The sequence below is a fragment of the Dermacentor variabilis genome, chromosome 8, assembly GCF_050947875.1.
Source record: "Dermacentor variabilis isolate Ectoservices chromosome 8, ASM5094787v1, whole genome shotgun sequence".
Lineage (NCBI taxonomy): Eukaryota > Metazoa > Arthropoda > Arachnida > Ixodida > Ixodidae > Dermacentor > Dermacentor variabilis.
In genome coordinates, this window is record NC_134575.1 from 79,161,122 (window position 1) to 79,174,928 (window position 13,807).

Genomic DNA, 13,807 nt, shown 5'->3' on the forward strand with positions numbered 1-13,807 from the left:
TGTAAAGATGAGTGTTCTTCCAATACTTTATTGCCAACTATGTTCAAGAGTAAAGTTGGAAGAAAGGTGCGAGAAATGTTATAATGGTGGCCATAGTGCACATAAAATGCGATGTGGTGGAGCACGTTACAAAGCTCTGGGGAAGCCAGGCTAGCCAGACCAGCTAAACAATTCGCATTTGCGAGCAAATTCCAAGTATATGGACGAACTGCTTGTTTGCTCCTAATGATCCATTTGTGCTTGTATTAATGCTTCATTGCATGGAATCTGATGACAAAATCTTGCTAATGTGGTGTAGTAGAACCTCGCCCATACGTTTCGGTAAAAACCGTGATTAAAAAAGACGTACTATCCGGGAAAACGCATGATCCGAAGTAAAAAAAAATTGAGAGAATGCAATCGTTGACATCCACGTAATGCGAAGCGTCGCGCTGATCGTTACGGCACGAGACGCCGACGCGCGTCGAGCTGGCCGTGATCCGGCCGCCCGAGACGCTTTTTGTTGTTTTACGATTGCGTGGTGTTTTTAAGAGGGCGACGGGAAACCGAAGCGAAATCAAGCTGGTGAGCGACGCTCGGTGCTGCCGAAATAAAACGTGGCGCCCACATCGCGCCGCCTGCAGCAGGAAACGGCGGCGCGTTTGGATTATCGCCTACTAAAAGCGTGCAGTACGCTATACCAACGGCACTACGCACCACGCGCTGTAAAACAGAGAGGTGAAGATGCTTATCGCAATGGGTTTGGCGGAGATTTGCTGGCACCGGAATGAGAATATGCGCACGCCGTCGTTTTCACGGGAGACTGTCCTCGATCGCGCGCGCCTCGCTCCTTGTTCACATATGGGACCGAGCGGCCGGGAAACGTATACGATCGCAGGCTGCGGCGGGGAGCGTCGGCGCGTTTCCGTTGTCGCGTATTAAAACCGTGCGCTACGCTTCCGACGGTACCACGTACGCGCTGTGAAACAGACAAGCGAACGTGCGTATCGCTATGGGATTGGCGATGATAGCTGTGAATGCCGCGTGCGACGACCCCGGAGATTTGCTGGCACCGAAATGAGAAACTGAGCGTGTGCCGGTGTTTTCACGTGAGACCGGCGGGCGAGTATTGCGGTGAAGCTGCCGTGGCGGCCAGCTATATACGCACTGTTCTCGATCGTGCGCGCCTCGCGCATTTTTCGCGTTCACGTGTGATCTAGCGGCCGGGAAACGTATCGTACGATCGCAGTTTGGCAACGTACTGAAGGTTGGTGCCGAAATATCGCGTTTTCCGGGAACGTATGAACCGGTAAAATATTAGCATAACTCTATTGGGTCATTTTCTGTGTTCTCGATTGCGAACGAATTGGTGCCGGGAAGACGTACGTAACGGCGCAACGTAGCAACGAGGTTCTACTGTACCAGGTTGGGAAGATCATTCGTTATTAATGGTGTAAACAGCTGTTAATAATTCGAACAGTATTCGATTCAATTTTCTTGTGGCACTAGTATTTGATTCAGTCTTGAAAATTTCTATTCGCGTGTTCCTATAGTGGAAGAGTTGAGGAGGACTTCGGGATGGAAACTTGGGAGGTTTATTTACATTATTTACAGTGAGAGTCAATTAACAGTCTTAAACGTCATTACGGGCCGGCAGCAACTCGGACGCTGCAGCCCGTGGCAAGAAGCTCGAAAGAGATGAATCAATGAATGCTCTAGGAATGCTCTCGCTGCTCCCGGTCTGTGTCTTTTAAGCCCTTCGGTGTCTCGAAGACACGTCACGTTCGGCCAATGGGCGAGCCCGCTCAGGTGTCGCCATTTTCGGCCAATCGGCGAGCCCGCTCAGGTGTCGTCATTTTCTGCCAATGGTAGGCTCCCGTGCGATTGTGTCACACCCGGCGAAGAGAGTCGCTGCTTCGTCCCCCATTGTCCGAGGGCTTACTTCTCCCTGCGGTCTTGCCTTGCTGACTTGCAATGCGCCGTCACAATAGGCGGATGGGGGCGACGCTGCCAGGGTTTCGCGGTGCATTACACCCGCCTTGCCTCTTGGACCCAAGTTACCTGGAACAGTGCCAGGCTCTCGCTTCACTTTCGGAAAGAATCAAGCAGTGAATAGCTCTACCTGCGGCACACGAGGTGGGGGCCGCCAACTTTTTTGCACGTGCCGCGCCTCTGGAACGTGATATCCGTGCTTCTGCGCTTCTTAATTAGCTGTGGCGCGATTCGATGTGGTCTGGTGAACTCGAAGTTGGCTCAGGAAACGGTCCCGTATCTAACACTGGACAGTGCTGGTCCTGTGCGCTGTCTTTGTCCTTGTTTTTATTGTAGTACGATTTTGGTTCGTCATGAGCCAACCAACTTGCCCCAGGAAATGTTGTGCTTGTCAATTTGGAAGCTTCCGGAAAACCCTGTAATAAATACATTATTCAAGCGAGTGCAAAATCTGCAATCTTACAATAATGCAATGGCTGCCTGGTTTTAGGCGTGGTACTGAGAAACCGGAGAGTTCTAGTGCATCTGCAACATATGGAGTCGCCTAGTGTTCGTATATTCTTTTTGTGCTGCGCAACGACCACTTTGTAATGTTGACCATAATGCGTTTGAAGTGGTTAAGATCAAAGTAATGCACACTCGATCGGTGGTGGACATATATGGGCCACTAAAGACAGCCCGGTTATTGCCAAGTTCGAAAAGGGCGTCAATTAACACCACATCCAGGATGCACAGGATATTCGTTCCCATTTGTGCCTGCTACACTAGCAAATGCAAGAAAATGTCTCGAAGATAAGGGACCAATGAATAAAAGCAGTGCCATTAAAAAGAAAAAAAAAACTGTGATAACTCCAAACTAAATTTATGCACATGCATTGAAGTTGAACAGAATTCCTAGCCTTAGTATGCTACCCTGCATCTGTTTGCCAGGGCAGGTAAATAAATTTAGCTACTGATATCGAGATGCAGGCACTTCACAAATAGCTGTTTAATTTCAGAATGAGCAGAATGTGTCACGCGAATGCAATCCCGCGAATTATACACGTAAAATGGCCGCGCGCGCGGCCATTTTTGCGTGTGTATTCGCAGACTTTCTTTCACGTTCAGAAGAACGCTTATGCAGCACGCATTGAGCAACAGAAAGCTGTATCGGAAGTTTTGCATGCTGTTCTGCAAGTTTCTCATTATTATATTGACACTTTTCTACTACTTACAAATATACGAGGATTTGATAAATTAAGACTAATTATGTAATTATGTGTAATGCAAAAAATACTCCGAGTATCTCCAAGCAATGGCAAACAACATTACCTTGGTTCTGTCCAGCTACGTGGCATTTTCATAATTTAAACCTTGGTGCATGATAGTTGAACACCGTAGCTGTATACCATAGTCTGTTATAACCGAAAGTATGTTGTATGCAAATCTGTTGAAACTGGCGTGGATCATATATATATATATATATATATATATATATATATATATATATATATATATATATATATATGGAAGGTGGGTGGCCATGCAGCTAAATCGCGCAGAGGAAGCAATCGATGAGGTACCGAAGGAAACCACAAAACTTGCGATTGCTGGCATGAAGAGTCAGCGTCGAAAGTTCATTTGGGACAATGGGATTGGCACAAAATCTGAATACCCCCTCAGACACGTACGCAGACTAGTAAGCAAGCTTGCGTAGCAGCTAGCGCACGTTGTTTTGCTGATCGCGGGCGCAATTACTGTGCACGAATTAATTTTTTCCGAGAGATTTGCGCACCCGTAGACGAGTGGCAGCTACATCGAATATGTCCATTCCGTAGACACAACGTGACACGCGCACCGACAATGGAGCACGTACGTACATAGTCAGAATTGGAGCGCGGTTATCGATCGTTGGGAAATGTGCGCGCTAACGCCTGTTGGCAGGATTATGGGCAGGACGACTAGTAGTTCATTTACACATGGCATGACGCTAGCAGTAAATGGGAAATGACGTTGAAGGGAAACGGGGCCTAGACTAGTCGCTCTGTTACGTAGAGTGTACAGGCAAAAGCGCCAAGCCTGTTCTTTCTTGTCGCGCCTCTTAGCATATAACTCTTTCTGGAGCCTGTCTGGTCTATGCACCAAATATATTCTACAACGCCGCAAAGATGCGAACACACCATTACCGTGTCCACCTCCACAACAAGATTCCACTACTACGGACTTCCACCATCCACGATGACATGGGCATCAATATCACCAAGAGGCGCCAGACAAACCTGGAGCCACTCCAAGCCTGTCGAAGCCAGTTCCAGTTCACTTTGTTGATTGCGGCCTGCAGCTACTGCAGCAGCTCGTGGCGTGTGGCAACGAAATCGTGCTGGTCTATTGACCTTTCCCTTAGCGCTGTGATTGCGGTAGTCGGCGCGTCTCCAGGCGCCCGTTTGCCGTCTACAGTCGCCGCTCTGTTACGTCGGCCTGTCACATCAAGCGTACTTCCTACTCGTACTCGCTGCAACATGACTCACCGCGTCGGAAGATAAGCACTTTGCCCAGCAGCTGTCCTGCTGCGCATGTTCAAGTGTTCTTGGTGTATACGTCGCTCACTTTGACCGGTTTTCAGGTAAGCTCGAGTAACTTCGCGTTTATAACACTTCGCACGTCCACAGCGGTGTTTCTGGGACTATCCGTACCTTCCGAGACACCGCGTTGGAGTTGCGTCGTCCGGCGGTGACTGAAGCAGTGCCATGACGTGAAAGGGGATCGCGATGTCAGACCGACGAAGGCAACTTGTTTATTAGACCTTGTTTTGACAGTGCTGTTGCCAACAGGGGATCGCGCGCGTCGTCGTGTTTCAACTGGTGGTGCCGTGCGCAAGCGGAAACCCCGCTTGTCAGTTCGTCGGCGCGAAAACATAGTTTCTGTTTCTATAGTGCTACGCTAGCACATGGGGCCTAGGGTGACGAACGCATGGGTATCGCGCTGGCTTGCAATGCTTCGATTGTCACAGTACTCCGGCAGAAAAATACGGCGCGCCGAGGTAAGTAGATAGGAGTGCCGACGTTTGACGATTCGCTTGTTAGATGCTGGGCCAAGGGAACGCGTCTTGCATGGACAACAAACATTGCTGGAGGTGGGTGCTGTTTTTATGTGTAGAGTGTGGTTCGTGTAAGGGAACGCCTGTAGAACGCGAGCATAATTTTGCACGCTGTAGGAGTCGCGCAGGCAACTCGCCGCGCCAATTGCCAAAGCGCGGGACGTGGGTCTACCAGAGGGGTATGTGCCGATTTATATGACGCTTGGTTAAAGCAACAAAGCCGAACCACTCATGGGGCATTGGGATCAGTTGCATTCTTACCTACATTATGCAAAAGTGGTGCGCTGAACACAAAACTTTACAGTCGCAATCGGATACCGAGGCAGCGCTACATTGTTCATTGTTTTCTCTCGCTTTGTCCACCAGCTTCCCTTGTTAATTCTCCCCTTCCTCCTCATTTTCTTTCTTTTTCTTTGCAAAATAAGATATTGCGCATTGTCTGTTCTTACAGTGCCATAGGAGTATTACATGGCATCGCAGTACAGCCCTGCCTAGCAGCCATGCTTACTCTTTGGTTCCAGTAGACCAGGCAAGAGAAGCTTCGGACACACGAACATGTCTTGGGGTAAGTGTTCCAGAAGTTGTGCAAAGTACAGCTAGTTCTTTCAGACTGAAGTATAGCAGTGTTTGTGCATCACTGTGGATGCACCAGAGCAGTATTTCTTGGGAATAGTGTGCAGTGGCCGAGTTGTTTACCATTGTTACTGCACGCTTAAGATGTGCGCATCTGGTCACATGGCCTGTCAAGTGCTCATGATCAGTGTGCCATTGTCTAAATAGTAGAGAGCTACTAAGTGACAGCATAGGGCACATTCCCAAAGTGCCTGCAGCCGTTTATGAAGAGAGGGAAACAAGTTACTATGGAGTCTGTTATTTAGGTAGCCGAATTCCTCTTTGTGTAGGAATCATCAGCCTATTTTTATCTCCACTGCACTGTGAAGGCCTCTCCCAGCGATATCCAATTACTCCTGTCTTGCACTAGCTGATACCAAGTTATGCCTGCAAATTTCCTAATTTCATTACACCACCTGATTCTCTGCCACCCTCGACTGGGCTTCCCTTGGCACCCTTTCTGGAGCTCTGTGTAGAGATAAGGCATAGTTATCTTTGAGCATTGAGGGCAGTGATAGAGGCTTATCAGATTTTTGTGTTGTATTATGGCAAACAGCATTTTTCATCCCGTGGTGGCCATACTTAAGTACATTAGGAAGTATGCTTTGTTATGGATGACAGTAAATGCAGCTAGTCACCCGTTTTTATGCCTTGCAGAGATAAGAGACAGATAAAAGAAGCATTTGCTTCCGAGTGAATATAATAGTTGGATAACTAGGAGACAAATTTGTCCTGCGGTGGACATCACAATGGGCTCTTCATACTGAAGGAATGCAATAAAGGTAAACCTGGCTCGAATATGCATTGCAGAAGAGATAAAAAGAAAAGAAAGAAAAACCTTTTGAAATTGATTTGTAGTGTTCAGTAGCACGAAACCAGAAAGAAATCTAAGGTCTGCACAGTCAGTGATGTAAATGTAAATAGCAGGCTCAACATTTATAAGACATAGCAAGATGCCGATATGAATTAGGGGGTTCAAAGTTGGGTTTTTTTTATATGCTGGCTGAGCTTGAGACGAAAAAACGGGAGTTGGGCAGACCATGTAATGCACAGAACAGGTAACCAGTGTATTTATTACGGAGTGGGTGCTAAGAGGTGGAGAACATACATGAGCATGGCAGGGGTTCAGGTTCATAGCTTGGTTTGCGTGAACACAGTACTGAGGTAATTACTGATCCGTGGGAGAAGCCTTTGTCTTGTATTGGACTTAGAATTAGCTAATAATGGGTGTGCTAGTAAAAATTTACCGATGTGTTAGTGATAATAAATCATTTGCTTAGGGACCACTAATATGTATGTACCTTCTGTATTTCATTGGCAAGTCAGTGCTTTGTGTGTCTCCCTTCCTTGTACTCTTTGTGCGCACTTTTTAAATTCTGTAAGCAGGGTAAACTGTTCTGTAAACTGTAACTGTTCTGTAATTCTGTAAACTATTTCTCCTGCACAAGAAATCTGTTGCTTGTAGGCAGGTGCAGCTAGGTTGTTGCTATTTCCTCCTCGCCTTCTCTCTGACCGTCTCAAGTTGGCTAAACCAGCGTATCGTCGGTCTCTTTGTATTTGGTCTGTGCGTTGCTCCCTTTTTACTTTTTCCTCTCCTTTGCAGCTGACACCGAGTCTGATTTTGCGTGCGAGTTCTGTGGGGTGAGCTTCCATGGGGAGAAGGAGTTTCGCGACCACTGCAACTCTCCTGAGCATCGGACAGTGCTTGTGTCTGATGGCGGCCGCACTTGGAAGCACCGGCCACCGCCACGTGGCGTCCCAGCTGACGAGCTCTCAATCTGTCAAAAGTGAGTGATCCGTTGGCATCCTTTTGACACACCCTACTCTCGTTTCCGTCCGCGAAAGATGACAGGTTTCTACAAGAATACTTGCCCGGGCTGGTCAGTTTACCCACATGGCAGTAACTTTAGAAAACGGTGCAGCAAGATAATGATGATCTAGAGGCACTGAGGATTAACACATACACAGTAACTATTGCTTTGTTATGTGGCAGGTCCTGCTGAGCCCTGGTTAAGTTTGTGGAAAGTACCAACCTGTCAGGAAGGAAGGTTGGTCTAGCTGCTATGACGTGAAAACTGTCAAAGAAGTGCGAGAAACATTCAGAGAGAAAGAAAAGTATGCACATGCACATGGGAAGTGTCTTAGAGTTCAGACAAGCTCTAAATCAGTTTAGGCTGACAAAATGTTTTCTTCAAACTCTATTTTCGTTTTCAAACTCTTATTTTCGTTTGACTACTGGAAGAGAAAACTGAGGCCAAACTTTCATTTCCTAAGTTTTGCACCGAAAATCCAGTGCTGGTGTGCCACGTCACGAATTTCCAAGTATTTTCTCATATTTCAGCCGTTATGGTGCTGCAGAAATAGGTCTTGAAACTTGCTACGCTCAGTTGTTGCCTCCCTTAGAACTCGGGATGCAATGTAGTCTTATATTTATCAACAAAAATTTAACTAAGCTCTAGCAGTTGTCTCCAAAATCCATCAGATAATGACCAGCTGGTGTGGGAACTTCAAAAGGGCATTGTCTGTTTTTCGTTTTTGCCTCTTTTCTCGCCTGCCAAGGCTGCTGTCATGCTAAGAGTGGATTTTTTAGTACTATAGAAGGCTCATTTACTAATGCAACTGCGCTATTCTTTGTCTTTAGCGCTCCTTTAAAAGATCTTTGCTCACGATTGTGTCCAGGTGTCCCGCTTTCTGTTTCTATTTTCCCCGCTGTTTGAACAGTGCTTGTGCGTCTAGTACCGACAATGTTATCTTTAGCCGTAAGCGTGATAATTCCTTTCGTATAGAAATATCACGTGGAGATCACCTTGCAGTAGCATAAGAGGCCATGCTTCTGGGTCCTGTGGTTAGAGCAGGGCTCATTAAATTGGCCATGTGTCCCCGACTTCTGCATGTAGATGACACCATAGCTGTTTCAACTTGTGGGTAAGCTGCCAGCAAATTTAGTATTCAGTGAACAAGTAAACCAGTTTCTAGCTGAATGCTGAGTGTTGCTTTTGTTTAGAAGGCCTAACTGTCCTGCACTATGGACCAAGTCGTTACACTAGCATATTGCTCCAGGCAGTATACAAGGGCTTGCATTTTCTAATGTACATTCTTGCATCATCCCGCAGTTGTTTCTGTATACAAGCGAATGTTCGTACTGCAACTACAGTTTGCAGGAATTGCCCTTTGCCTTGCAACGTAATAAAGCTACAGCCAGTAAAACTGCTGGAATCTCAACCAGCCAACATTCAGCTTGCTGAACCTTACTCCAGATTCCTGGTCCCTGACTGAAACCTTGTTATGTAGCCAGTGGCATCTCCTTTTTTTTTATTTAGTTATTTCATTACAAAAAAAAAGAAGATACCCTTTTCCTCTTTCTATTCCCCTTTCCCCCACCCCCAGTGTAGGGTAGCAAACCGGATGCTCTTCTGGTTGACCTCCCTGCCTTTCCTATCCTTGCTTTTTCTCTCTCTCTCTATTTCATTACCCACAGTGCTGATTGGCATTACAGCGGGAAACAAATAACAATGCAAATTTAGAAACACAATGCCGGTAGAGGGAAACTATCAAAAAAATTATGCATTATAAACATTGAGAATACAAGTAAACAGAAATGTGATCACTCAAATTTGAAAACTTACAGATGTAAATGCCATCTACAAAAATGTAGTAAACCCGTCGTTTGACACAATAGTTTTAACATCACTGGGCAGCATGTTCCGCTCCGATAGTGTACGTGGAAAGGACATTTGAAGCAACTTCTCTTTTAGATTCTGTGACTTTGTTTACGTGATCTGTAAGGAGGGAAATAATCTTTTTGTAATTAATATCAATCTCTGTTTATGCATGTTCTAGAAGAAGAAAGAAAGAATGTTATAAAAAAAGTTGACTCTTACTACAGTAAAACCTCGTTAAACCGTACCCGCTTAAACAGTAGTTTTGTTTTAGAAGTAGTAAAGTCAAATACCCAACTCAGCGGCCATTGAACATAATGTGTTTTGTATTTGCATAAACTGTACCACCTTATTGCGTACGTATCAGTTAACACGTAGTGTTTCCACTTTTCGTCGTGCAAACATGGTGGTACGTCGTCTCCATCGGGTGGCCCAGCAGAACAACAAGCCTCAGAGATCAGAATGGCCTCCAAGCGTCCTGTGCGATTGTGCGTGAAGCCACATCAACATCATTTCGGTGCCGTGCCAGAGAGTGTCGTGCAAGCAAGGACTCGTGCTATTGCCGAAGCTCGGATAAAAAAGTGATGCCAGGTGCTCAGCATAGAAGAAAAATTAGACACCGTTCGTGCTATCGAACGTGACACGAAGAAGTCGGCGCTGGCATGCGACAGGGGTCTACTGTGTGTGGCATTTGGAATGTGAAGAAGTTGCTCGGCAGTGCTGCTGCGACCGCGAAGTGATGTTGGCTACGAGGTTCCACTTTTCGCCATCACTGCCTCTGTTGTTGCCAAAGTGTCGCCTAGCGACAGTGATGAGGACGACACGGGCGATTCAGGCCCGACAGTGGCAGAAGCTGCACGTTACGTCAGCCTCACAAATGCAATCGTCGCGACGAGAACAGCACCCCGCAATGAAAAAGGCACCCCGCGACTTCTGCAACACTACCGCACCCATGCACCGAGAAAATTGCAACGTCAACGAGGAATCTGCCATGTGAGTGTTTGCTAATAATAGGCCGCTGGCTGAAAAGCTGGCTCGCAGCTTCAGCAAGTTTGAGGCCGCTGTCGTCGCTACTAGGCCACCGCGGCATCAAATGAAAATAACACCTTTGTCACGCGAAGTGTATAAATACTGCATGTATTTTTCCCCTTTCATCGCACTCTCTCTAAGTTCCGTTTTTGACAGGTAAGTGGGCGACCTCATGCTATTTCGGTTAAGCAGTACTACCGTTTAGTGCATACTTTTTTCGAGCTCCGGCCAACTACGGTTTAATGAGGTTTCACTGTATTTTTCAGCGTGCCTGTAAGGCTTTCCATTTGAAAGTTTCTTTAGCTTTAATACTGTGAACTTATTTAAACTCTGGGAAAAAGGAATTTGTTTGTGGTAATTGAAGTTCTTTAGATGCAAACCTATGACACACTCTGTGAGCAGGTGTGAGGCATCCTCATTGAATGCGCTTCACCAGAATCATGGATAGGGCTTATCAGGGTTGTAAATTTGCTTTCTTAACTAGAGATGTGCAAATATTAATCTTAAGACCGAATTGAATTTAAGTTAGATAGTACCATTAGTGAATTGAATTGAACATAGAATAGTTTTCAGATAATGATGAGCAATTTTCATCATTGTAATATAAAGCTATGTTAACATCCTAGTATATTCAAAACATTAGCTGGCTTCTGTCATTACATCGCGCATAAGGAATCATTGTTCATCAAAGGCACAAATGGAGCACAAGGAACAGATAAGCACTTCCTCCCTATCCTCGGGACTCTCAGGTGAGCGCGAATACTAGTGGTTTAGCTGGAAGTCTGGCTTCCTCAGTGAAGTGTAGCATTCTACACTAGTAACTTCCGGTCTTTCATGTGTACTATGGCTGCTGAGGTAATTTGCTCCAGTTGTTCGTTTCATCTCCCGCAGTTTATTCTTTAAAAACATTTTTAAAAAACCATTTACAAAATATTCTTATTTACAAATGGTGTCTATTTGATTCGAAAATTGAATTGAACAATATTCGATTCACTAATGAAAATTTTCGAATATTTGTACGCCACTATTTGGAGCCATAGACAGCTTTAGTTCAGCGCTGCAGCTGCTGTGCACACAGCATGCAAGGTCTCTGCTCATGCAAGCAAGTTCTTTGCCAGGACTGATTTTAGTTGCACTCTGTATATGCGTCGTATTTCGAAACATTTAAGAAACTTTCGTTTACATTTAGTGCGTTGCTTAGTGCCATCTCGTGGGGCATCGCGGTATCGTGACAAGATTACGGAGTCGCCGCCATCGTGAACTGTAACGCCCACCATTCTGTAAATGCTCCGACCCTCGTTGGGAGTGGGATCTCGTGAGAACCTGCAAAGCCCGCCCGTAAGCAAGAGACGAGTGCACGCCTGTGCGGAGCCTGGTGTCGCGGCTACAACCTACACGTGGGCACTGCTGATATGCAACTGGCTTGCGTACAGTAAACCGAGAGTGCCTGTTGTTCTTTCCTGCAGCCACCATATTTATGGCCAGTGCCGGCTGGGAAGCCAGTGCTGCGAAGCTCACAGTGAGGATGAGCTGGCCGAATGGCAGGAACGTCTCAGGTACCGCATGGAGAGGGTCAAGAAGGCCCAGCAGAAACACCTCGAGGTTTGTGGAAGCGCTGTTATCCATTTCCTTTATGGAGCGGGGGGGGGGGGGGGGGGGGGAGAGTTCTCACTCCTTTCAGGTTTTGAAGAGTCTGTATGCAGGCAGTGCCTGAGACCTAATGAGATTAGTGGGGCAAGTAAAGCTGTTCTAAGCTGCATGTAATGTACATGTGTTATTTTGGAGGCCATGTCACGTGTGACCCTTTGTTGTCTGCTGCTTGTCATGAACAAGACAGAATGTGCTTGCTGGGCTGTGGAAAGGGGTTGCATGCGTCCACAGTGCATGAAGGCTAAGCTTTAAAATGGGCCAAGTAATTTGGTGGTGTTGCTAGCAGAAATCCTCAGAGCAGTTGTCCTGTGTTTGTACAGGGATACCAAGAGTATGCTAAGGATCTGCTGGAACGGTACACAGAGGCTAAGGACCCCACGGCCATGCAAAGAGTGATGACAGAGACCATGCCAGGCCTCAGGCTGACCTGCAAGCAGCAGCTCAAGCGCACGGTCACTTCCAAAGAGACCGCGCTGGTCTGGGAGTTTGAGCTTTGCACGATTGTGAGTATGGACACAGCCAACTGGGGTGATGGCATTGACGTTTAGTTGATGAGATGCTTGTTTTCCCTGACTTAGTTCCTACCATGGTGCAAGTCCAATTCTCTTCACGATTTCAATAACAGTGCACTAAGAAAAGTGAAATTTCCTCGGCTTCTACTACAGTTAAATTTCAATGTAACAAACTTCAATGCAACGAAATTCACTATATAATGAAGTACTGTAGTTATTCAAATCTAGCGCATACTTTTTTTTTCGATGAAACGGGTCCAAAAATTGCGTGCGTGTTAGAATCGAGTACGACCCTAAATCTGTGTTATTGTATAGCCATCAGCATTTCAAAATGGCCGCCTCAAACGTGCTTCGAGCCTAGCTGCCATAGCTTCCTCCATGTGCTGTAGTCTGTGTGCTTAGGTTAGTCCGCCAACCGTCTTCCCGTTTTCTGCCTTAGCTCTATCAGCGTGGAAGTGGTGACTGCGAAGACATGCCGAGTTCATCATGATGCCACAATAAAAAGGGAAGTGATGACATGTGCGGAGGCAGATGGAAATTGGGCCGCATCACAGGCTTTTGGAGTTCCCGAAGCTTGCCTGTGGGACTGGCACAAACAGGAGAGGTGACAGCTGCTGTGTACGGCCCGGCTGCATGGCCCCTATCTTGAAAATGATCTGAAATTGGGACAGAGTCTATGCATTGTCGTGCACCGCACCGTGTTCTCATCGTTTACTCTGCGTTGAAGTGAGAAGCAGCATGAAGGTCAATTCGCTCACTCCTGCTATCGCACTTCCTCACTCCAGTGTTTTGATAGCAAGTTTCTGCAGTCATTGAGTGAGATGTGTTAATGTTTGCTTGTGCACATGGGACACCATTCCTGTTAATTTAGTTAGTAAGTGGACGTCTACAAGTGTATACGGCCGATAAAACTTTACTATCCTTACTTCGTATAACTGTCTGCTAATTGGCTATTGCAATCGATGCTTCGCCTTTCAGGTGAAACTGCAACTTTTTAAAAATTTATGGCAACTTTAGTGCTATGGGAGTAAATCTGTTTTTCCAAGTGAGAGAAAGTTGTATTTCTGTATGAAAAAATTAGATGCACGGTACTGTAAAGGACTTTTCTTTTTTTTAGGTCACGCCAAACGAGTATATGTTACAATCAAGGGAGTTTTTTTCTTTCTTATATTTTTTTGGTCACAGAAAATGGGTGTGCGTTAGAGTGGAGTAAATACAGTACTTCACTTTTTATAACTTCTTGTCCATGGAACACCATGTATTTTTAACCTCAGTATAACAAAGTGTGTTTATGCACA

The 13,807-nt window shown here is 46.0% G+C and overlaps 1 protein-coding gene across 2 annotated transcripts in view; it reads left to right on the forward strand.

Moving 5' to 3' along the window:
• Positions 1-4,246: 4,246 nt before the first annotated feature.
• Helz (Helicase with zinc finger) overlaps positions 4,247-13,807 on the forward strand; it is a 91,421-nt gene continuing 81,860 nt past the window's right edge. The window contains exons 1-5 of one of the 2 annotated variants that reach the window (XM_075702434.1): positions 4,247-4,573; positions 5,499-5,612; positions 7,263-7,446; positions 11,814-11,949; positions 12,318-12,500. In XM_075702434.1, coding sequence (XP_075558549.1) covers positions 5,603-5,612; positions 7,263-7,446; positions 11,814-11,949; positions 12,318-12,500 — 513 coding nt within the window. In that variant the 5' untranslated portion in view covers positions 4,247-4,573; positions 5,499-5,602. Of the gene's footprint in view, positions 4,574-5,498; positions 5,613-7,262; positions 7,447-10,192; positions 10,312-11,813; positions 11,950-12,317; positions 12,501-13,807 lie in introns of those variants that run through there. The other variant, XM_075702433.1, reaches the window with a different exon arrangement.